At 47.0% G+C, this 24,642-nt stretch overlaps 1 protein-coding gene and 1 long non-coding RNA gene across 10 annotated transcripts in view; one reads left to right on the forward strand and one right to left on the reverse strand.

Annotated features, from left to right (window-relative positions):
* Nucleotides 1-1,157: 1,157 nt before the first annotated feature.
* On the reverse strand, nucleotides 1,158-3,832 carry LOC123127394 (uncharacterized). Its single transcript, XR_006462446.1, has 3 exons — nucleotides 3,250-3,832; nucleotides 2,048-2,105; nucleotides 1,158-1,640 (listed from the first exon to the last, which is right to left on the reverse strand). It is a non-coding gene; the product is annotated as an uncharacterized lncRNA (long non-coding RNA).
* A 134-nt stretch (nucleotides 3,833-3,966) lies between these two features.
* LOC123127392 (serine/threonine-protein kinase EDR1) overlaps nucleotides 3,967-24,642 on the forward strand; it is a 35,815-nt gene continuing 15,139 nt past the window's right edge. For 5 of the 9 annotated variants that reach the window (XM_044547074.1, XM_044547079.1, XM_044547076.1 and 2 more), the window contains exons 1-9: nucleotides 3,967-4,143; nucleotides 15,435-15,740; nucleotides 15,829-16,032; nucleotides 16,414-16,605; nucleotides 16,712-16,950; nucleotides 17,245-17,340; nucleotides 17,466-17,555; nucleotides 21,722-21,810; nucleotides 23,055-23,136. In XM_044547074.1, coding sequence (XP_044403009.1) covers nucleotides 15,495-15,740; nucleotides 15,829-16,032; nucleotides 16,414-16,605; nucleotides 16,712-16,950; nucleotides 17,245-17,340; nucleotides 17,466-17,555; nucleotides 21,722-21,810; nucleotides 23,055-23,136 — 1,238 coding nt within the window. In that variant the 5' untranslated portion in view covers nucleotides 3,967-4,143; nucleotides 15,435-15,494. Of the gene's footprint in view, nucleotides 4,144-15,434; nucleotides 15,741-15,828; nucleotides 16,033-16,413; nucleotides 16,606-16,711; nucleotides 16,951-17,244; nucleotides 17,341-17,465; nucleotides 17,556-21,721; nucleotides 21,811-23,049; nucleotides 23,137-24,642 lie in introns of all 9 variants that reach the window. The other 4 variants (XM_044547075.1, XM_044547080.1, XM_044547081.1 and 1 more) reach the window with 3 other exon arrangements.

Here is a 24,642-nt window from a genome sequence, read left to right on the forward strand (position 1 = left end):
CGCCTATAGGGCCGACCGGCCTCCTCCCCTTGCTCCTTTATATACGGGGGCAGGGGGCACCCCTAGACACATAAGTTGATCCACGTGATCATATTCTTAGCCGTGTGCGGTGCCCCCTTCCACCATAAGTCCTCGATAATATCGTAGCGGTGCTTAGGCGAAGCCCTGCGACGTTAGTGCATCAAGATCGTCACCACGCCGTCGTGCTGACGGAACTCTTCCCCGACACTTTGCTGGATCGGAGTCCGGGGATCGTCATCGAGCTGAACGTGTGGTAGAACTCGGAGGTGCCGTAGTTTCGGTGCTTGATCGGTCGGGTCGTGGAGACGTACGACTACATCAACCAAACGCTTCCGTTTTCGATCTACAAGGGTACGTAGATCACACTCTTCCCTCTCGTTGCTATGCATCACCATGATCTTGTGTGTGCGTAGAATTTTTTTTTAAATTACTACGTTCCCCAACACCGGTTGCGCCAATGGCGCAAGAAGCCAGTTAGAATAGATGTTAGTAGTGAGTAAGTAGGGAGATGTATATGGAACCATAATGCAATGTGTATTGTAGAATGACTTAAATTGGTTTACAGATAGTAGAATGACTTAGATGACACATTGCGCCCTGACACAAATAGCAAGAACAAACCAAGTATTCAAGCAACGACCCAATTTCTACATATATGTTTATTATTTGAGAAAGTTCACAGCACATGATTACACAATTACTAATATAAATTAGCAATTTTCCTAAATCTCAACACAATACTACTTTGTACAGTTGAAGTTTTCCCATACATTGTATACATGGGCAAAACAATTTACTCAACATCGTATATTTGGGCGAAATTGTTCCAAAATACAAAAAATCCATACATAATTGCCAATTATATTAGTGGAAAAACAGAGGCAAACATTGCTCATTGCTCGGCTACCAAATTATTTGTCCCCGTGAAAAAATAGATGGCGAAGGGAGCAACTGGGTATGATAAAGCTATGAAGTACGGAGTACAAACCAAGTACAAAATACTATTTTGCTACTTTACCAGTTAAACTCTGCAAGTGTTTATACTCTATACTAGTAACCTAGAATAAACTAAACAACAATTAGAGTTATGATTCAATACCACACTCACCAAGGTGAAACTTTCATGCTCAAATCTGTAAACTTCTTAAGTATCTATCTTTTGTTATCTATTGATTATTGCACAATTGAATAATATAAATACAAGACCCATTCTTCCTGAAGAATCTGAACTACCAATGACAATGGAGAGTGTTTACCGCAAAAAAAAGACAATGGAGAGTGTTACAAAACTACAGATAACTAATAAACAGTCTGGTAACGTAAAAACTGCCAGTATCTTGTCTCCAAATACCAATAAAGGAGCATAGTTCAACTTAATACGACCACAGATTATACAATTGACCAATGAAACAAATAGTGAACTTGTTATATGTGAACAACTCCAGCATAGACCATGCGACGCCCCAATCCCCACCCACGACGGCCAGCCAATCGCCTTGCGCGTAAGGAACCAGCCAACCAGCAACTGGCGCAGTTCGCCCCACTTGGTGACGCGGACGCGAGCGCACGACGCGCACTGAACGGCAGCTCTACAAACGAGTGGTCCCATCGGTCATGCACTGCAACAACCAGCATGCGTGTGAAAAAAAAACGAATGGCTGTACAGCCAACAAACAATTAAACCTATGAGCAGTAACTCAATCAAACGGCCCTAGATCAAAACGCGAGCAGGAGACCTTCTATAGCCGGTTTGCCCTCTGCACTATTCATAGCGACGTGGAGCCATCGGTTGTGCGTAGCAACCCCTTCATCCTATATTTTTGTTATTGTTGTATGATAGCTCTGCCTGACTGAACCTATATTCACGTTTTTAAAGATTATTATTCATGTATGATAGCTCTGCCTGACTGGTTTGTCCTCTCCTACTCTACAAGGGGCATGAACAATCTAAAAGAAAACATAAGCTTATAGCGAGGGAACTATTTCAGATCATACAAACAACATGAAATTTTACCAAATTACTCACCAGCGAGAAGGTCGCCACTTCATGTTGTTTAACAGCGCCTGTAAGTCACGAAGTTAACCTGCAAAACAGACAATACCAATGGCAACATCACTTCCCAAACCAAATGACAGAGCAAGTGGTGCGGGTGGTAATCTACAGGAAGTTGCGCGCAAAAAAGAAATTGCGAACAAAGAAAATAAGAAGAGACACTGCTGAGTCTGAGCAGGTGGTGAACACTGATGCGGCAGCTCTGAAGACCGTTGTCCGTGAGCACTATACCTCTGTCGAAGTTCTTGCAGTGTAACTGAATATTGCAAGCCCAGCCACACACATAAAATAAAACTATATTGGCACTGACGATGAAGGCTCACACCAGGGTAATAAGATGTTGTTGGCAATTTGGCATACAATCTGAGAACGGACACATAACAATCTTTTTTACCAGAGTGGTTTCGACAGTAACTATATTTATCTCAAGGTCCCAGCTCGCTCGTATAGGACGAGGACGACACAGACAATGGAGATCGAAGCAATGCAATCGCATGGATTATCTTCGACAAGTTCTATGCACCAAGGTAGAAATATCAATGGCAATACCATCAACCAAAGACAACACCAGATACATAACCAATTAGTACCAACACCTAATCTGTAGTCTGTACTCCGAAGTGTATGGATATATCAATCAAAAGCCATTCCTCATAGTGTGTTGTTATAAGTTCTACCAGAATTGAAAAGGGTAGATTCATGGTGAGCCTTATGTCATTTGCGCCCCAAAAGGGCCACCTTGGCAATCAAGAACCACAAGTGGTAGCATCAAAGGGGCTAAAAAAATTGGGCCAGGGCATGACTGCAAAGTTAGAAATGAGTGATAACAAGTTCCGTGTGCGGATATTTCATCAGCCGAGAATATTCAAAGCCACTTTTTTAAGAGATTATGCTCTGCCTGATCTCCACAGGCACATGCGAGCCCTAAACAAAGAACAGTACCATCTAAAATTCCATACCACCATGAGTATTGAGTAGTGTATCCAAACCAAATCCATCTAATGACACATGGCCTTTCACTGATGGAGATCTGTGAAATCCACTCATGTCTCGCACCAGCTTTACGCCCAAATCTTAGATGTTTTTCCAGAAATAGGAAAAGGGGATCGAGCAGGTTGCAGTGGCGGAGAGAAAAAGAAACAAGAAAAGTTGGGGGAAAGTGATCAAGGTCGAACCTTTGAGCTCGAGAGAATGGGCGGCGATCTCGAGAATGCCGGACACCTCCTTGCCAGCCTCGGCAGCCACGGCGGAGAAGAGAACGGTGGCCGAGCGTCCCCCGTCGCTGATCTTGGAGCAGAACCACACCGGGGCTGAGTCCTCTCCCGCCGCGCGACCGTGGAGAAGGAGGGAGCCGACCTCCTTCGCTCCACGCACTGAAGACGGCTCAGATCAGGAACCACTGCTGCGGCCGGCGGTGTGCGGGGCTGAGGCGGAAGCGGGTGGAGGCGCGCCGCTGTCAGGTACGGATGGAAGAGGGATGCGGGAGGAGGGGGAGGGGGGAGGCGACTGAGGTGGGAGAATGAGGAGGAGGCGGCGGCTAGGGTTGAGGACGCGGGCTCGGTTTCCTTTTTTCTTTCGCTGTCTTTCGCTGCTCGCCTTCGCCGCACTATTGATCTTTATATGTTCAACGTCTTCACCGCACTATTCATAGCGACGCGGAAGGCAACGTGAATGGCTTGGTTCTGTCTAGCACATCCCTTGACCTTCATCGGCTGGCCGAGGAGGGATACAGGGATGCACGAGCCATCCCGGATATACTTGATACGACGCCTTTCACGTTAGTATCACTCGAAGTACTCCTACTAGGTAAAGAAAGATAAAGATGTGCTCTAATATTCCTCAAAAAAAAAAAAGAGATGTGCTCTAATACCTTCTCTTCCTCCCCGCCCCCACCCCAACCCACCCACCCTCAGCTGCACTACTAATCACGTCACAAGATCCCCTTTTCCTCTCTCCCACCACCACCGAACGACGTCGTCCCCCGCGCGCGCTACTTCACGCGGGACTTGGGCTCGCGAGGCCGCCGGAATCCCGCGGGCGAGGCTCTCCTCTCCCCGCCGCGTCCCCAGGTATGCCTACTCCCCTCCCTCCACTCCCGTCTCGTCCTGCCGAATGCGACCGCTGTTTGTTCCTTGCACGAAGGGGATCTGTTGATGCGTCGGTGCGGCATTCGGGGCATTCGTCGTTGTGAGTGGGTCGCGACTTGGTGGCGGAGCGGAGGGGGCTGCGGAGGGTACGTGAATGGTGGTAATGCTGCTCCCGGCGTTGACCTCGCTGCGTTGGTCAACGCCGCGAGAGTTTTAGGTGGAGTTGGATGGGAGAGAGATAGAGTTCGTCTGCCTTGGTTGGCTGATAGATTGTGCCACACCATTGTGAATGCGTGTGAGGCTGCGGACGCTCAATGGTCAAACGAGGTTGTGGTGTTTGATCAAGAAAGGGGGTTTAGACTGCGTGCTGAAAGAGACTGACACCCGAATATGGATTAGGCATTTCGCTGGTTATGGCCGAGCGTTGTGGTGGGCGAAGTGAATGTCGCCAATCTACTGACCCGTTTGGAAATTGGTGATTTTTTTGGGCTGTTGTATAAGTTTTTGTTTGACTTATTTGAAAAGAGCCATGCTTCCCTTCCCTATAACCTGCCATATTGATAGTATAGTACCTCATCCAGTACTAGAGTAGTTACGTGGATTACTGGGTGGAGTTGGATTTCTTGCTTTTCAACTTTTGGTGGTAAACTGCACTGTGCTGGCTATTGAACCACACCAAACATGTTGCTGTCGGTCTGATTTGGTCACATATATATTTACATCTGGTTACTGTGACCTCCACAGCATGGATCTCCTAAAAACAAAAAAATGTCGCAAAACTACCACGGCAAACTCATATATCTATGTTGAGATCCCCCTGCCTGTTCTGAAAGTAGCACATGGAAGAGCATGTAGATTTTTTTTGGGGGGGCGGGGGGGGGGGGGGGGGGGGGGTGGAATTTTCTGGAAATCTGCTTGTCGAACAATCTGCTATTTGTTCTCCAGAGGTTACATGGCTTACTTCAAGGTACCTCATGGAGCCTCTCTTTGATGAAGAATTGATCTGTTTCCACATGCTGAACTGGATGTTTGCAATATTAATGGCTGACTTATTATCGAACCAGAGATTTAGCGTCCCTCTCTTTAATAAACTCGAATCGGATAGGAGGCCTTTCATCCATAGCATCCCACTCAAACACTTACATGTTGCTCTATACTTTTGCTTTTGCGGTTGATTCGGGGGACCACCTGCTGCTTCTTGCTCCTCCAAGATACCAAGTTTCCTCCAACAAAGACACAAAAGTGAGATGTTGACCTTCTATCTACCAAGGCAAGTAGCCCAATCAGCTTCGCAATAGCCCTCTACGTTCAAGTGCCCATTGGCATTGAACCATAGATCTCTTTGAGGACTATTTTAGATAGCACAAAATTTGGTGTGTTGCCGCTAAGTGCCTGCTTCTTGGATCATGCATGTAGCGACTGACTACACTCACTGCGTGGATAGGTCTCGTGTGACATATATAGATGAGAGACCTACAAGCTGGTCATGGCTCTCTCTATCAATTGAATTCCCTAATATCCCTAAAAAACTGGATTTCTTGATTACACACATGATGATTTTGACCGGATTTCGAAGAAGAGGTGGTCGACAATGACTTTGCTGTGAATCACAGTCGCCGCAAGTGACCCGCTGTCGAAACGGCGTGGATCTGAATCTTTGGAATTGGATCCGGGCGTGGCAGGCGAAAGGTGCCGCGGCGGCACAAGTGAGCGCGGTGTACAGAAGCTCGAGCGTGTAGTGAGGCAAGATGTGAGAAATAACACTACGCGAGGAGCGTAAGGAAGCTCAAGGAAGGATTTGGAAGGTGACAGGGTACAAACACACTTTCACCCCACCTTCTTATCTTAGGGGTATGAGCCCAGGCGGTGCAACCCCATCATGTGCCATGCATTGGCTCCCCCACTATCGCCAAGGAGGTGGTATGACGCCCCACGTCATGCGTAACCCCTCGAGTTTCGTGCTCAGGGCAGAAACACCACATTGATTACCACTCCTCCACTACTTAGTTTTTCGCGCCAAATCAACTGAAGGGGCGATCATGTGAATCTCTTGTTCCCAAGCAATTGTTTGACTGAAGACCAAAGGAGCGACGACTATTCGCTCCACTACTTAGTGGACTCCACGCTTGTCGTGATGTGCCTCGGCTGGTCCAACCATAGTACGCCTTCACCAGGCTTTCGGCCGAGAACCGAGTTAATTGGGACTCTTATACTGCCAACAATGGGCTGCCTTTGTGGTCCAAACCACTCGCGAGAGTGAAGGGCTACTGTGGTGCACCTTCAATATGTCACTAGACGGATGCCAAACCACCCAGGCACCAAAGTACGGTGGCCTTGGTTCCGTCCTGAAAGGAGCAGGAGGATATTCCCCAGAGGGACACTAGCTGCCCTCGATTTACTCAGGAACCAAGTATTATTCGCTACCTCAAACTTGGTGATGAAGCTATGTACCTAGGGTAGGGTTATGGACCTGTCCTAACTGCCCTACCCAAGGACATCTCTAGAAGAAATCACCTTTCAATCGACTTGAAGGTGTTCCACTCGACAGACTTGAAGACACTCGACCAAGAAGCAATCACTCGACCAAGATCCAACCACTCGACGGCCAGGAGACCTAAAATCACTCCGCACGCTAATGGTCGGTCATTAAATAGCTTTTATGGTCATCATAGCACTTTATTACCAGCGTTACCAGTAACGTCCCGTCTTAATGTACATTGAACCCTTTGTAACGTGGGCTGGCCGGGGTCCTGGCGCACTCTATATAAGCCACCCCCTCCTCCGAGACAAGGGTTCGCATCTCTGTAACTCATACTCACATAATCCAGTCGACCGCCTTCGGGCTCCGAGACGTAAGGCTATTACTTCCTCCGAGAAGGGCCCGAACTCGTAAACCTTGCGTGCTTACAACTTCTCCACAACTAAGATCTTGCCTCTCCATACTTACCCCCCTACATCACTGTCAGATTTAGAACCACGACAGTTGGCGCCCATCGTGGGGCCGGTGTTTTAGCGTTTGTTGGAGGAGTTGCGACCTTTTCCGACCCGAATCATCATGGTTTTCGGCAGAGTTTCGGTGAAGGGCCGCGAGATCCGTCTCGGCGCGCTCACGTTCATCGTCGACGACTCTGCTTGGCTCCAGGAGGCTCCGCTTGACGTGGACGCACTCCCTGCTCGCGGGGCAACGCACTTTAGCGCGTGCGTCCGCGGCATTCTCCTGCCGCAACCGTCGACCCCCTACTGGTCGGCTCATGTGTTGTCCTCCCTTCCCGTGTCCCACCGGCGCAAGCGCTTCGGACGGTCGAGACTTCAGCGGTGGGTGAGGCACGCGGTGGCACGTCAGTCGGCCACCCCCCAAGTCGCGGCGATCGAGCCCGACGAATCCCTCTACGGCCTGTTCGACTGGCTCCGCAGAGACCGCATCCGAGTGCGATAGCAGCGATCCAGCGGCGGAGGTTCTGATGGTTGATGGACCGCCCAGTCCTCCCGGTTTTCCCCGCACCAACAGAGGCGCAGGTGGAGGCGACCCGTCGCGTCTCCATGAGTAGTATCTTCCCGAGCCTCTCATGTCGCTGCAGAAAGAAGAACTTCGCCGCCGGAACGTGGATGCACTGCACACTCCTATCATTGGAGAAACCCTCGAGGCTCGCGCCTTGGAGGACGCGCCTGCCAAACTTGGTCGAGCGCACTTGACTAGAGAACCTCCAGCGAGCACTCGACGAGCGTGCGCGACAACGGGTTTCCGAATCCAGTCGACGTCAGCTCTTCCCGCCCCCGCAGGTATATCAAACCCTCCTTTTTCATGTGCAAGCGGCTCGCGTGAAAAAGAGGCGACAGGCTCCGCCAAGGTCGCGAGAAGAGGGAATTCTAGGGATGATAGTTGCACCTCATGAGGTGGTTAGACTTAGCTTTTGCGAAGGGTAGTGCCGACAGAGCCACGACCCGTGAACGCGGCCGCTCGAGGTGCACTCCTCGAGGCTTTGTCTCCCTGGGGCTTTGCAAGTTGTCGCTTTCTGGTGCACGGGGTGCCGCTTGCGTGATCCTCGAACAATCGACACTTGAGGTGGCTGCATGTTGACAAATTTTGGGGTATGGGGAGCGATGCGCACTCGCCAACTCACTCATGGCTGTTCCGTGAGGAGACAAGGCACCAAGGACCTTGGTGAGGTGGCGTGTGCAGGGGCAGGCCCGCAAGCCAGAGCTCGATCTCTTGGATTTATCTACGCTGCAGAGACGGACCCAAGCACAGACGCCGTGCCAGTAGCACCCGCTTGTGAGATGGTCAGGAGGGTAGTCGCGAGCGCGTGGCGCTCTCAAGGTGGCACCGCATAATTAAGATTCGTCACACAACCAGAAAGTGATGCTGCTACGGGGACGGACCCTAGCCAGCTTGAGGATGATCCAGCCCGTGGGGAGCCCTCAATTTGATCAACCAAAAAATCACCTGGCGACATGTCGCTGTAGGAGCGTCGAGCTGCTTGACGAAGTGTGCCACGGGGGTCCGTTGCTCAGAGGCCGGGAGGCTCCCAACGCCCAGGGGGCTCGCGAGGGCCAGAAGGCTCGCGAGGTTCTAAGTGAGCCGCGCCAGCCTTTAGAAGGTGGCGCTGGCGTTCATCAGACCGAAGGGCATGCGGGTGTAGTTGGTGGTGAGGCCCGTGCTCCGGCCAACGCGTGACGACCAGAAGAGGTCTTGAGAGCAAGCCCTGTTGAGGCTTGCGAGGTTGATGCATATGCGTGCCTTGCCGCCCTTCTCGGGGACGATGACCGGGTTGACGGGCCGCTCGAGGCGGCGCTCCCCACGGATGGCTCGAGCTTCCTGTAGCTTGGATATTTTCCGGGCGATGAACTCTTGCTTCTCTAGCGCTTGGCGTCGTATTCCTTGCTTGGCGGGGCACGCGCTGGGGCACCCCGCTAGGTGGTGCTCGATCACCTCCCTCGGCACACCGGACTAGTCTGATGCCTTCCTGATGAAAACACCCGAGCCTGCCTGAAGGGAGGTGTCGAGTGCGCCTTCCTATTTGGGAGGGAAGCAGGCGCCGACTGTGAGGGCAGGGCCTGGGCCATTGCCGTCAGCCGATGCCTTGCGGCGGGCTTGAGAGAGCAGCTGCTTCTTCCTTGCGGGAGCGGCCTCAGGAGGCCCGGCCGACGGCATCCTCGCCATCCAAGTGTGGTCGTGGCGGCCCTGTAGGCGTGCTTGAGGGAGCAGACCGCGTCCTTCTCGTCGCATGCGATGGCGATGACGTCGCTGCAGCCAGACATCTTGAGGACGTTGTAGCCGTGGTGGGTTGCCGCCATAAATTTGGCGAGTGCCGGATACCCCAGGATTGCGTTGTAAGGCAGACCAATGCGCCATGTCGAAGTCGATGAGCTCGGTGTGGTAGTTATGGCGGGTGTCGAAGGTCACTGGGAGGCGCACTTGCCCTAGAGGAATGATTGACCCATCGGTCACCCCGGAGAAGGGACGGGTCGGGGCCAACTGGTCGTAGGGCACTTGGAGCGTTTCAAAGGTCTCGATGGAGATCACATTGAGGTCGGCGTCTCCGTTGATGAGGGTCTTGGTGACCGTGATGTTGCCGATGATGGGGGTGCACAACATGGAGAGCGCGCCGGCAGCGGCCGTGCACCTGAGGTGGTCCTTGGAGTCGAAGGTGATGGCATATTGCGACCACTTGAGGGGCCGCGCGGTCTCAGGGCTCGGGAGTGCGGCGTTCACCTCGCGAGAGAACTGTTTGAAGACGTGGTTGGACGCGAGGGCCTAAGCTCCACCAAGGATGCAGACTACCGCGCGAGGCCCCCAGCCCCCTCGTCATGCTGGTTGATGTTACTTCTGGGTGGCGGCGATAGTGGCGAAAGGGCAGCATTGGCCTGAGGGTGCGCCTCACGAGGCTGATCGCGCCAGGCCTAGCGCTGGTTGCCGTCGCGGCTGTCCCATTGGCCGCCGCTACGGCCTCCCCCACGGCCGGGGCCGCGATCATTGCGATCCCCACGACGGCCCAAGCGCTCGTCGCGGAGTGACTTGAGCTCCTGGCAGTCTTCAGTGTTGTGGGTGCGCACATTGTGGTAGACGCAGAACGGGCGGTTGTCCTTCTGGGCTCGTCGCAGTCGCGGCCGCGCTTCTGCTCAGGCCCCGTTGCTAACACGGCAGGTCCTTGCGCTTCACCTCCTTGCCCTTGGTCTTGTTGTCGTCGAGCGCGATGTCGGGGCCGTTGTGGATGAAGAGGCGACCTTCGGCCAGATCGTCGTTGATGGCGAGCTTCTTGCGCATCTTGACGTCCATGACGTCGGTGAAGAGATCGACTCATCGGGCAGGTTCATGAGCCGGGGGCGCGTGACGTCCTTGAGGGCCATGGGGAATTAGTTTGCCATGACCTTGTCGTCGCCGTTCGCAGCCTCGATACCCAACGCGTAGAGCTGGAGAAACTCCGTGGGGTCTGGGACGCCGTCGTAACGTGGGGGCAGCTCTGGCTTGAACTTAACGGGCAGACCACCCGGCGCAGCTCGTGGGTGAAAGCCCGGTAGCCCATGCTGTTTGATGGAACACCGCGCACGAGGGCTGCGCGGTTCTGGCGCCCGGCCGCTGCGGCTTCTTGGACGATCCGGTCTTGGCGCTGACGCTGTTGCTCGAGGAACACATGCGCATTAGGCGGCGCACGGTGGACGATTTGGCAACTGTCCTCATTTCGGGCCGGCGGGGGCGCTCCGCAGGTGGCTTGCGTGGACGCGCGTCGCGTCGGGGTTCGGTGAGGTCGCTGCGCAGGGTAGGTGGCGGAGGCGCACTGTGGGCCACGTCCCCAGCGCGAGATGGCGGAGGGCGGAGCGAGTGAGAGGGCCCCGGCGGCGTTGACGAGCTCGGTGATGCGGCCAAGCCAGGCATCGTAGCCGGCGTCGCCCGGGCGGTAACGTAGCAGCTCGCGCGCCATGAGCAGCATGGCCTGCGTGTTTGTCGGCCGTGGGAGGAAGAGGCCGTATCGATGCGGCCATCAGGTTGCACGGAGGGGTGCATGGAGGAGTCTTGCTGCTCGTGGGCAGCGGGGTCGATGGCGGCAGCTGCTGCGGCTCCAGCAGGGTGTCGGCGGCTGTCGTGGCCCACAAGCGCCGTCTTGGCGATGCGCCTTGCCCGGCGCTCAGCGCGCTCGCGGCGAGCTTCAGCCATGAAGCTTGGTGAAGGAGGAGGCGAAACGAAGCGGGAGAACGGCGGCGCACCCCTACCTAGTGCACCAAATGTCGAAATCGGGGCTCCTGGGACCCAAGAGGTTCGGAGTCTGGGGTGCACTCGTTCCTACCGCCCTACTCCTTCCTGCTTCTAACCACGGTGATGCTACGGCGAGAGGGAGCTAGCGGGGGCAGGCCGGAGACACAACAGTTACCCAGGTTTGGGCCACCTTGCGGTGTAAAACCCTACTCATGCTTGGTTTGTGGATTGCTATGGTGGAGGAGACAAGAGTACAAGGGTTGGAGAGCTAGAATGGTCGATCTCCTCTACAACGGCACTCTGCCTTCCTTTATACATGCCTTGGTCCTCTTCCCCGAAAACATTGCCTGGAAGGGTTGCCACACAACAGCAATTTGAAGGAGGACAAGGGCGCAGTCTATCCCGACAAAAGGGGGGTCTTCATCTGCAAAACCACCGCTCGTGACGCGCCGGTGGGCTCGGTGATGACCTCCGTCCTGGTGCGTCCGTCGTCTTGGTCTTTTTGCACCGATCAGGCAACCTTTGGGGATTGCTTTGGGAACCGGCGGGCCGGCCTTGCTCCCTTAGCACCAAAGGGGAAATCCTCTTCATCCGCGCCTGCTGGCACAACTTCTGGCGTCGCTCGTCGTTGTGCGCGTCACCCACATGAAGGCACGCGGCCGCGCGACAGGCTGAGCAGCACTTGACCTGCTTGCCCCCGCGAGGGGGCGTCGGGAGGCTGCCTCAGGAGACCGCCTCGCGTGGGGCCTCGTGAGGGGTCTTGCTCGTACCACTTGCTGGTGGGCCAGTGGTTGAACCCTTGGCGTGCGCCGCGCTCTGGGCCGAAGGCAGGCGGCCCTGGATATCCCTAGTCCCACGGGCCCGACAGGTAGACACACAGTGCAATACATCTTAGCATCAGGAGTAGGGTTTTACCTCTCTATGGGGGGCCCAAACCTAGGTAGGTCGTTGTTTGTTCTGTGTAGCCATCCCTATTTGCCACTCGTACGCCCCTTCGAACAAATTAGCTATCCATCCCAGAACATCGACAATGTCCTTTAACTTGGACCAACTTGTAGGTAGGTTCTTCGAAAGATGTGAGTAGCTAAAAGGAAATGAATTGTACCAAAGTTACCTCTTGCAGGAAACATGATACACTACGTTATCGCAAATAAAAAATTCTACCATGAACGCCCAAGAATATGCCGCGGTTGTAGGTAACGGGATTAGCAGTAGACGCGTAGTCACCTAGTGGAAGGAGAGCTGTTGAATCGTGTCTCCTCCTTGTGGATCCCTTGAGCGATCATACAAGCGTCGCAACAGCAACGCCTCCAAGGAGCCCATAAGTATGGTGTGCTTGCAACTCCGAACAACAGTTGAGGTGGAGGCTCTCTAGGGTAGCGGCCCCTAGCAGGATATGCCAACTCCCAAACATACGTAAAGATCATATCAAATGAACCTGCACAATGTTGTGTACTTGGAATCCATTGCTAGGTTAATTCTTAACCTCAAGTAGCACAACCATGCATTTTTGGATCTGATCACTCGATGACCCTAGAGATCTCTCTCTCACCTAAGAGAGGGGCAAATCCCATATCGACCGGCCATGGCTCGAAGTATGCTTCATGATAAACAAGAAAGCAAACTTTATAACTAATCAGTTATAAAGTAGTGTTTGGCAACTCCTAAGCAAGTCACTACACATCTCAAGTACATATGACCGTCTCACATCTAAGGACATAACATACACATTATAAGAGGTAATTAACATTCACGCTATGTCTCAAGTTGGGTTTATCCAACCCCACATAACATTTCACATTGTTGGTCCGACATCTCCATGTCCATGAAGTGTGAAACATGGTCATCAACCAATACATGTGCTAGTCGAATATTCATGTGTTCTCAAATTAAGTCCCACTAGGGACTACTTTAGAATAACCATTCAAGTATAGAGTTTCACAAACAAGTCACATACTTGCCAATCAACACAAATGATATTATTCAAGGAACATTTAATAATTCATGGATTCAATGAAATATGATCATTGCTATGATTGCCTCTAGGGTATATTTCTAACACCTCTTTCCGATGAAGTTGAAAAGTAAAAAGGACCTCCCGATCGATAGTTGGAAATGAGAGATAAGTTGGCAAAGAACCTTGTCTGCGCACCTACACACTCGCAACAAGGCTATATGTGGATCTTGGTAAGGTCAGTGGAACAAAATCAAGGATTAAGTGGACCAAGATATCGAAAAGATTGGTAAATATCCACAATGAACTCAATGTAATGCAATTTGATCACAAATGTAAGAATGATTGGCTTATCGAAGACTAAGCTCTTGTTACACAAACACAAAAAAATACGCTAGCTTGATTTCATGATACGGCAAAGATTTACAAACTTGCATGCTTGATGTATCTCTATATTATATATACCTGGCACAAATATCTCTTTTGCTCTTAATCTTTTTGCTTATAAGCTTTGTATTTTATTGTTTTAACTTTACTTGCATTTGTCACTTCCTTTGAGACTTGACCAAAAATGCAAGACAAACTATCGCAAGATATTAAGTATCTCTTTTGGTTATATATCACAAGATATATCTCTATATTAGGTATACCTGGCACATATATCTCTTTTGCTCTTCCCCTTTTTGCTTATTTAAGGTCTGTATCTTTATTGTTTGAACTTTACTTCCTTTTGCCACTTCTTTTGAGACTTGACCAAAAATGCAAGACAAACTATCACAAGATATTGCACGGATTAACTATGAGGCACCAAATAGTGTGCAAGATGTCACTACGATGCTCAAGGCCACGAGGCCCAGCAATACTCAAATAGCTAGTCTCGATGGGCTCAAATTTGTCGTGAAGGGGTCGAATGACTCACAAAGGTAATGTCAAGGGAAGAGTAAGCTTATGTTGGAATGGATACCTCAAGTCAGCACCCTTGACAAAATCAAAATGACCTGCCTCGCTTCACGTAAAGTTGTCAAAAGAGGATGAAATGGTCACCGTTGTATGTGGTGTAAGTTGATCTGGTAGGGGTACCCAATGGGTAAATGTGAATTAGGAGGCTTGGAGCTTTCCTATCCCTCCCGCCTTTGGTTGGGAGGCCTGGAGCTCCCTCTCCGTCCTGCCTTTGCTTCATCTGGGTGAGTCACTACTCCTCAGAGAAGTAGACCTTGCTGCTGGATAGGATCGGCTGCTCCAACTTGGTTTACGACTCACAATGATCATAAGCCGTCTTGAGCTGGCTTGTCACCTATTCAATTGAGAGCTTCGTTGTATCGAGTATAGTCTCGATTGACGGCGCAATCTACACATACCTCCAAGGGATGACACACAAAAACTTCTCGACAACCCTATGTTCATCGATGGGATTGCCATGGATGGTCAATGAACTAATGAAGCCCTCCATATAAAGAGAAAAATACATTGTATGCTAGAGGCGACGAATCGTAATCGCCGGGTTCGCGAACCCCTTCAATAACTACGATTCGCGAATCGTAGATGTGTGTCCCCCATCAAATCTGATTTGGTAGATGAAGCGAATCCTGAATCGTGAACCGAGCGAATTGCGAATCAGGTAACTGTGAGCTGAACAAGGGAGGTTGAGCTTGTATTGTTGTTGTGAGGTCTAAATATAGTACATAGACAAGTCGATTGCTAGCAATCGACCCATATATGCAAAAGGCATCTGCTAGTACATGTAATAGGCAAATTGACTACACTGTGTACTTGCATATACTGTCTTACTGACTAAGAAAGTTCTAGCTGACCTGTGCTAATGTGCCAATAAAACAAAAGGCACAAGGATTACAGCTAACACTAAGCGAAAACTAGGATCACTTATATCGTGGTAAATACTGCCCATACTGTATATACACTGCTAGCTAAATGCAGCAACTCTTGCTGCATAAGTAGGGTGTGTATAACCAATGAAGTTTAAATAATAGAAGCTGTGTCATTGGTATCTGCTCTTTCTTTTTTACTGGCCAAATACAAGAATCAACACTCTATCTCTTTTTAGCTTATGCACACTAAGAGTCAACACTCGTCTAATTCAATCTATTTGTTGTACCTTTTCTTTTGCAGACTGGTTGATCTGTATGATGACATTCGTAAAATGATACTGTATTTTAACATATATTTGAGATGGATGATCTGCCAGATGGTGAAGGGCAATCTGATATACACTCTACTGACGCAAATTGGCTGTCCTCACATGAAGAGCATAAGTTCCAATCCATTTCCTTGGCTAAGCAGGACCACAATTCGGATTTGGCAGATTCTTCTCTTAACTGTATGAAAGGTGACCATTCATTTTGCGCTTCTCAGGAATTATGGTCTACTGGATCTCTATCGAGTCCAATACCCAATGGATTTTACTCAATTATACCGGTAAGTGGATCTTATTGGAGGTACCAATTTGTTAGCACTCTCTCTGTACTTCTTTATTTATTTTATATTATCATTCTGAACTTTGTAGGATAAGAAACTGAAGGAGTGTTTTGACGCCATTCCTTCTCCTGATGATCTATATTCCCTTGGAATAGAGGGCTTCAAGGCTGAGATAATTCTTGTGGACTTAGAGAAGGATAAAAAGCTATCTGCGATAAGGCAGCTATGTGTAGCTCTGGTAAAAGGATTGAGTTCTAACCCAGCCGCAATGATAAAAAAGCTTGCAGGTTTGGTAAGTTCTCTCTGAGATCCTTTATGCAATGGGGGACAATGATGCCATCTTCTTTTCTTCTTTAGAAAAACTGTTTGCTGCAATTTCTCTATGATCAATTGCTGTGTAAATAAATCACAAAAACTCTTCCTTGTTCTGCAACCATTTTAACTGACCTATTTATTCCTTGAAGTGTTTCGTGGATTCTAGTTGCTGCTTGATGTATAAAATAACTCATTTCTGAAGTATAGATTGTTTTTTCTTGTTTTTCCGAGCCTGTACAGATATGGTTCTAATTACACATTTTAAAAGGCTGCCTTTAGTTACATTTCTTCCGGCCTGTACTGATGTGAAACTATTTACGTATTTCCGTGCGAGCATAATTTTTAATGATAATTGCAGGTTTGTGACTTCTATAAGCGACCAAATCCACAGCTCAGCCCTGCAAGAACTTCTTCTGAAGAAAATTTTCATTTCATGGAAAACAAGGGAATTCAATTGTTGGGGCAGATAAGACATGGATCTTGTCGGCCCAGAGCAATTTTATTTAAAGTCCTTGCTGACTCTGTTGGTATAGATTCTAAGCTGTTGGTGGTAAGTTCTATTACCTTCTCGTTAGTGCGTCTGCACTTTGAAATAGGATTCTTCCCACTCGTGAAATTCCTGAACCCTACATTACTATGTTATTTAATATGTGCAGGGCATTTCAGATGAAGAATCTCATGAACACGATGACTCACCCAAACATATGTCTGTTGTTGTTATGCTGAAGTCCATGGAGTTTCTCGTTGATCTAATGCGTTTTCCAGGACAACTAATTCCATTCTCATCCAATGCTATAATCACATCCCATATATCTGCTGCTGGAGAGAGTGACTCTGCTGACTATGATTCTTGTGATTCTCCTCTTGAACCGAATAGTCCTTTGTGCTCTCAACGGTATGCTTGTGTATTCCCTTTTTGATATACCTGTTTCTGGTTCTGGTTATGTTTGGTCCCTTGCAGGGATCTTATTATTGCATTAGCAACATATGATAGTATGATACTGCTCTGTTTGACTTCAGCTTTGGGCATAGAAATACCTGTGCAAACTTAAAATCATTGTCTTGTTTGCCAGGAACAATCTATATTTCTAAACATCAATCTGTAGTCTTAGAACTATATAATTGTAGCCTTCTAGTACCTTGATATTGTTCCTGATAAGCACTATTGCCAATTTATGTCACTTTTCAGGCAAGAGCAAGATGAAAACAATAGGTCATTTAAAGTTCCGTCCCTAAGAGACATCATGCACCGAACTTCAAACTCTATGGAGGGCAAATTGAGATGGTAAGCCTCAAATAAATATAACAATTTTCTTCCATCCTTCTACATTCTCTTTCATCCTTGCTCTGTTTTTTCAGTGTTCACGTTTCAGAATTACCTTTTTATTTTTCCATTTCATGGTTTACAAGTTCATCACATAGTGAACCAAATGTTGCCAATGCCTTATGTGGACGCCGTGGGAGGAAAGCTAATGAACATCAAAGAACTGCCAGTTCAAGGTTCTTAGTTTTACCCTTTTCTGTTTACACAGTAGCTATTGTCACCAATCTGGTAAATTTGTTCATTACATGGTTCAATCTGGTAAATTTGTTCATTACATGGTTCTTTTAGTCTGGCGTGAGATCTCTTTTGCCGTAGTAATCTTCTGCACTGTCAAAGTTCTGTATCTTACTATTTTCTACCTCTAATATGCATGATAGCTGCTCAGACTCGTTCACCATCAGAACTTAGTTCTACACATGATGGCGGAGGGTCACACTTCTGTAGAATGTTAGCAACTAAAGGCTATGGTTTGTGCGTGCAGAGATTAGCAGTTGTTTGTTACAGAGATAATCATGTTCTATCTATCTAGCACTTCTAAGGGCCTATCTGAACTTTAGAAATTCGAGAACGTAGGAATAGGAATATCACAGGATTGATAGGATCTTCAAAAACATGGGATTATCTGCAGTGATGAGTTTTTTTTTTAATATTTCACTGTTTTGACTATAAACTTAGGAAAGATGAAAATGTTATAAATTATATGAAGAATTAGATCAAATGTATCTAGATATTTATCTTCTTTTAATTTCCTTTTATTTATACCAGTTTTATGTTTTCCGTTTCTGCTTATGATTACTGGTTTCCAAATTTATTTTCCTCATTATTTTTTGATTTTCCAAAGTTTATTGAAATTTTACTAAATTGTTCATATTTTTCCTTGATTATTAAGATTTAGACTTAGTTTATTGGCACTAAACTATGTTGTACTGAACTTTCCTTATAAATTCTGGGCGGTAAGTAGCCATGAAAGCAGGAAAAAAGATGGTTAGCCAAATAGAAAAAAATAGCAAAAGCTGGATTATCATAATCCATCTCAATGCCAAATGCAGCCTTACCATGGTGGTTTAGGAGTGCAGGTCACCTTGTCGCCGAAAAAGACGAGGTCTGAGCGACCTCCTAAAGCCCAAATATCTGGTAGAAGCAATATCCTAATGGCTCTCAAAAGACAAATATGCCCATGAATTTTGCCTTCAAAATTATCTTTTCAAGGGCACTTGTGTCTTTTTAGGGTGCGTTTGGAACTTTGGATACAAAGTAATTTTACAGTTTTTGAGGAATACCGTGGTTTCTAAAAAAAACCATGGTTTTAAATACTTTGAGGTGTTTGGATGAAAAAAATACTGTAGTTTAATAAATCATGGTATCTTACCTCTTTTTTCAAAACAGAACCGAGAGAAAAGGGCAGCGCCTTCGACTCCTCGTCATTAACTGTAATGCAATTTATCTTCTCATTATTAGCCATTTCAGGCTAGGTGCTTAACCTTTTTTTAATTTTGTTGGTCTCTCACAAGCCATCTTCTTCTTGACGCTGTCGCCAGGGATTCCTTCGTCTGTTGGTCACCATGCCGCAAGGGGTAGCATGTAGTTTGTTTTTCTGTAGACGACCCCATCGGTTGAGCCAGCGGTGCAAGTCACTCTCCGGCAATCTTGCATGCTTCTATTGAGTCGCTGACTGACGATAACTCTCCTCCGAATAGCGGACGTCTAAAACAAAGCTCGCCCATGGAGTAGATTAATTTGTCGTTGGAGAACACTCAGTACGCACAGCAGGCTAAATGGTAGCTAGCCGATCGATTCTACTCCCTCCGTTACCAAATATAAGTCTTTCTACAAATTCCAATAAGTGACTACATACGGAGCAAAATGAGTAAATCTACACTCTAAAATATGTCTACATACATCCGATGGTTTTTGTTAAGAGGAGCAACTTGTCTTATATTGCAGAGCCCAAGGCGTAAATATACAATACAATGGACTTGGAGTACAAGGAAGGAAATCTAGGCTAATAGACACCTAGACCAATACATAATGTTGCAGTGTTGCAGTAATGGCTCTGACCCTTCTGAAGGCACCACCCCTACCCTATGTAACATGCCATGTGGGCAGTCAACACAAGTCAGAGTAACTCATCATGGGTCCAAGCAAGCCACCCTGGCCAACAAAATTCCAAGCAAGGCTTCATGGTCAACTAGTCAAATGAAGATCCCCAAAAGTCAAAGATGGGTAGTTTAGGGGTTCTCCCCTAATGGGCTACAACCCACCTCCAACCCCAACTAGTGGCATATGGGACCAAAGGAGGGAAAATTACCTAGTAGCCTTGGTCATTTGTCAAGGACCCCTAGGCTATACAAGGCCCTCCATAGGCATGTAAATCACTCACTCAAGAAGGGGGTCACTCTCCCCTACTAGCTCTCTTAAGAGTTAGGAAGGCCGAGATCTGGAGTCCGAGGGACCAGGTGCGGACTAGTTGGGAGTCGTGGCGACACAAGTATTCCGTGCAGCGGGCACCACTCTTGACGACCCTTCCATAGGATGTTGGTCATGCTCCCATGAGGCGACAAAACCTATTTAAAAACATCATTGAGTCGAGTGTACGACGACCTTCACTATAAGGCCGCCGTACGCACCCCTGCCTACTCGTTCCCAACCACGCTGCTAACGATACCCTTAGTAGAAAGTTGATTCTTGAGCGTCCGCAAGTAGTCCTTAACACCCCCTCTCTCAAATGCAAAGCGTACACAAAGCATTTCATTTGAAAAAGTGTAAGACTAAGATAAATAGCGAAATCCCAAAATCCACGTTCATAGTAGCATGGAGTTTTTAGAAACATGTTGAGTCAAGCCAAAAAGGGATAGAAGAAGCATGTTGCAAAGATCATAGCAATAGAAACCGGTGGCGCAAGAAGCTCGGGGGAAAGAAAGGGGTGTAGATCAACAGCAATGCAAAAGGAGGCTACATAAGTCGTACAAAGACAACCACGCCGAGAAAGGCTGCAAAAATTGTACAGAAAGGGCCAATGCTAGAAAAGAAGGCTGACATATAAATCTATGGTGGACACACATGGCATAAAAATAGTGTGTAGGGTTTTATAATTCCAATAATTATACTAGAACTCCAAATATGCATATGAGGTATATCTGAATCATTCCCTATAATTTGAGGAAGTCATGTCATCGTCCACTCTTTTTTATTTTTATTTTGAAAATCAATTTAAATATTCCTTCCTTAAGATCTAAATGTGCAAGCAAAAGATTATGAGATGCATATGCTTCTAGTAACACCCCAAATTCATTTTGGGGTGTTCGTTGCGCCATTGTGCGTTTCTTTAGGGGATTGGACTCCACCTCGACGTGTTCTTGGACGCCAGATTTGCAGATGACGAAGGGTAGTTGCGGGTGGCGAGGTTGACATAGAACATGACGTAGTCAGTGATCTTGAAGTGTATCGAGAGGGTGGTAGTTATGGCGGGTAGGGTTGAGAGGGAATTGGCGGAGGGTACCTAGGTGATCGACGACACAATGGCGAGGGCCCGTGCACCGCGGAAGGGGAGCCGGGTGGGGAGATCACGGTGTCGTTGAGGCCAGCTACTTGAGATCCTGAAGGATCGGTAGCAACAGAGGTCGACGAGGAGCTAGGGCTGAGGGCCGTGGTAGTGTCAGCCATGGCGAAAGAGAGGGAAAGCTTCTCGGTCTGATTACCAAGAAGAATGTTGTATTACTCACATGATGATTACATACACTGTACATGACGCTATATATACTAGCCATGGAGCAATGACATGATAAGGTGTGTACAACACGCCTATCTATGTGTAGGCGTGGGCTTCGTGCGCGATGACGAACTATGCGCAGGAATCGATCGAGCCGGTACAGCTGCGGACATGGAGGAGGATGACGTCGCCCAACATATTGATCCCTCCACTTTGAGACTTGGTGTAGTCTGACCCCTCAGGATAAAGCAATAACATGACACGGCATGGCATATCATGGCGTGAAACTGAGTTAACGCTACATGTAACTAACTCAGCACCATTATCCTCTCACTCTGATGGTGAGCTCCGCATGGCCCCAACCGCATCATACTGCCCTGCCTCTGACATATTAGTTGCTTAAAAATCAGCCTTTGTTGTGGTCAGCTTTTAGATGAAAAGCAGCAATCTGGAAATGGCTAATTTGAGTTAATTGTCCCATATTTATATCTCTTTGAGGGTTTTGTTTCTGCTTGCTTTATCTTCCTGTCCTATATTATTTATATCAATTCTTCTCTGCTATATATAGAATCTGTAACTGCTTTAAAGATTCAGAATGGATTTAGATTAAAATGTATTTATTTGTTCCTGTAGTCCAGACCATCCATTGTCCAGAGCACATGGGCGCTCAAACTTGGGTGACAGACAGTACGGAGATGGTGTAGCTGTATCAAGGTACCTCAGTAAGTTTCTATTTTATTAATTTGTTAAGTCTTAATCATCAAATAAGAAGATAGTTAAATAGCTCATTGCCATGATTTAAAGGAAATGCCTGAACAATGAAGGTAGCAACATTTTTTATTGTTCAAATAGGCCAAGTTATTTGAATATGATAAATAGAACCAAAGAATTCTCGAGTGTCATGTTTTTGTTTTATTTTATAGTTTCAAAACTCGGCAAACAGCTCCTTGAGCGTCACTTGTTGTTTTTTAATTACATTGGCACCATATTTAAGAGGAAAATAATCCTTATTTTCCACCCATCTCTGTCGCCGGTATCGTTATCCTTGAGATCGTCGGTGGTCGCCACATCTCCTGCTACAACCCCGCCAGGTGTCATCAAGGGTGACGCCGAGCGCCTTCAGCGTACAGTAGTTCTGTTTGATCCATGCTTCCTCCCAAAGCTGGTTCTCACTGCTAACTGGGTGGATCTGACTTCTCTAATTGATTCTTTGTTTAACCTTTACGATTGACTTTCAATCGGCATATTGCCTTGTATTTTTGGGTTTAATAGTGGGAATTGGTGCTGACTGGTTTCTTGGACTTCCTCCCTTCTTATTTTGAGAATAAGTTCCTGGATTTTTTTCAGCATGTTAAGGTTGTGCGTGCAATCAAGTTGTACTTGGTTCATTGGGGTCGTGCTTTAGGGCATAAAAGATTATATATATGACAAATTTTATCTACAAGCAGTGGTAGTTACCACCACTTCAGTTTTGTATGTTGTATGTAGTATCTATCAAATCGGAGAGTATGTACGTGTAGTATGTAGTATATAAGAATGTTTAGGTAGTATATATACTACTTTTTAGGTAGTATGCATCGTATTTTGAGTATGCTCTTTTTTACATACAAATGTATACGTATTTCACAAATATAATAAAAATCTTGGGTCAACTTACAATTTTTTCATGTAATTCACTTTGAAATATCTTATATATAATATATGAACATATTTATAATGATAAAGTAGTATATATAATACCATATGGTAGTATATGACATATGTGGGGTAACTACCACTGGGTGGTAGGATGGATTTTCCCTATATATATATTCTATGCTTTGTTAATCTGTACTTAACTTTGGAAGCCAGCTCATATTTACAAGCTATTAGTGATTAACAATATTGCAGTTAACATTGTTGCTAATGCTGCAGTATTATCTTCTCTTTGGCCTAATTAATTGTGTCTTACTTGATGTTAGGTCAGATGGTGCATCAACGTCAAGTGCGCGGAGAGGACGTCCAAAAAGTATGAGTACATCCCCTGAAATTGGTGATGACTTTGCGAGGTTTGTAAAAAGGACTTCACTTGCTAAATAAGAAGATTTGCGCCAAGTTTAGTGATAACCTTGATATTTATATTTTCCTCAAATGATCAAATTGACTAAAATACTTGGTTAACTTCTAAATAGGCAGTATTATATTTTTTTCATTTTTGGACAACAATAAAATATGAGAAAAGGAAGCAAACTAGGTACATGATTACTCGGGTTCACTTTATTGATGGCCATGTCGTGTATAGTACACATTCGACCTTATGCTCCATTCCTGCCATTACTCTTTCCTACCTTGTGCGTGCAGTGAAGCTGTGTGGTTTGAATTTTCATGAATTACTCTCCTAGCGTCTTTTAGTTCCAACTAGGCATGTAACCACTTTATATTTCAAGTAATTATCTTGGTGTATTTTCTCTCAATAGTTTTCGGAGGCATTTCGTAGTCGGACCTTTCGCAGTTCGTACTGTGGCAGATAGTAGCCGCACAAATCTTTCTGATGAGCTCTCATTTGGTGCTGGACGGAGTTCGGGATTTTCACGCCTTGTTTGTGCTACAAGGCGACCATCCATGACTCAATTGACTCGGAAGTGAAATTCTTCTTCTGGGTTGCCACCATAAACTGTTGTTGGACCATCATTGCCTTGCTCACCAAAACCTACTGCACAACCCATCATGCATGTTAAGCGGCCAAATATTAGAGAGAATACATCACCTCCTTGTGGATTGACTTCTCTAGGGTCATCTAGTGCGCAGTTCCCTCCTGGATCCATGCCCCTAGTTGTGTTCTCGTGTCGATTCAGCTGGTGAGTATATCTCGTTTGTTGTGTTACTCCCTCCGTTCCAGAATATATGGTGTATTGTTTCCGTGCAAGTCAACCATTTGAAAGTTTGACCAAGATTATAGAACAAAATAGAAACACCTGCAATACCTAATAGATAAAATATGAAACTACCTTTCATGATCGATCAAATGATATAAATTTCATATTGTGAATATTGATATATTTTTCTGAAAACTTGGTCAAACTTGTACTCGTTTGACTTTTGAAAAAACAAATACACCTTATAGAGGGACAGAGGGAGTACTTCCTTACTGAGCAAGGCACTTTTGCTTAGTTCTCTTGTCCTGGTGCTCACACCTACAATGGTGTTGCTTAGCGCAAGCATCGTCACCTTCTTGAGACGGCTCATGTGGATAATTGTCACTTCTCTTCCCTTCACTTTTGGGGTGAGGTTGCTTCCAGATCAACCTATCGTCCGAATTCAGACTTCCTTTGGTTTGCAGGGTGGCACTTCCCTTGAGTGTCTTTGTTGGTCGTTCTACTGACTACTTTGCACTTCGGTTGTTCGGTTGTGTTTGCTATTTCCTTTTGGCACCTCGTGAATGCAACAAACTGACTGTTGACTTTGTCATCTAGGTTACAGTGATGAGCACAAGGGCTCCCGGTGTTGGGATTCTATTGGTTGTCGGATGTAGATTTCTCGGGATGTGTCTTTCGATGAGTCCCATCCTTTATCTA

The sequence above is a fragment of the Triticum aestivum genome, chromosome 6A, assembly GCF_018294505.1.
Source record: "Triticum aestivum cultivar Chinese Spring chromosome 6A, IWGSC CS RefSeq v2.1, whole genome shotgun sequence".
NCBI lineage: Eukaryota > Viridiplantae > Streptophyta > Magnoliopsida > Poales > Poaceae > Triticum > Triticum aestivum.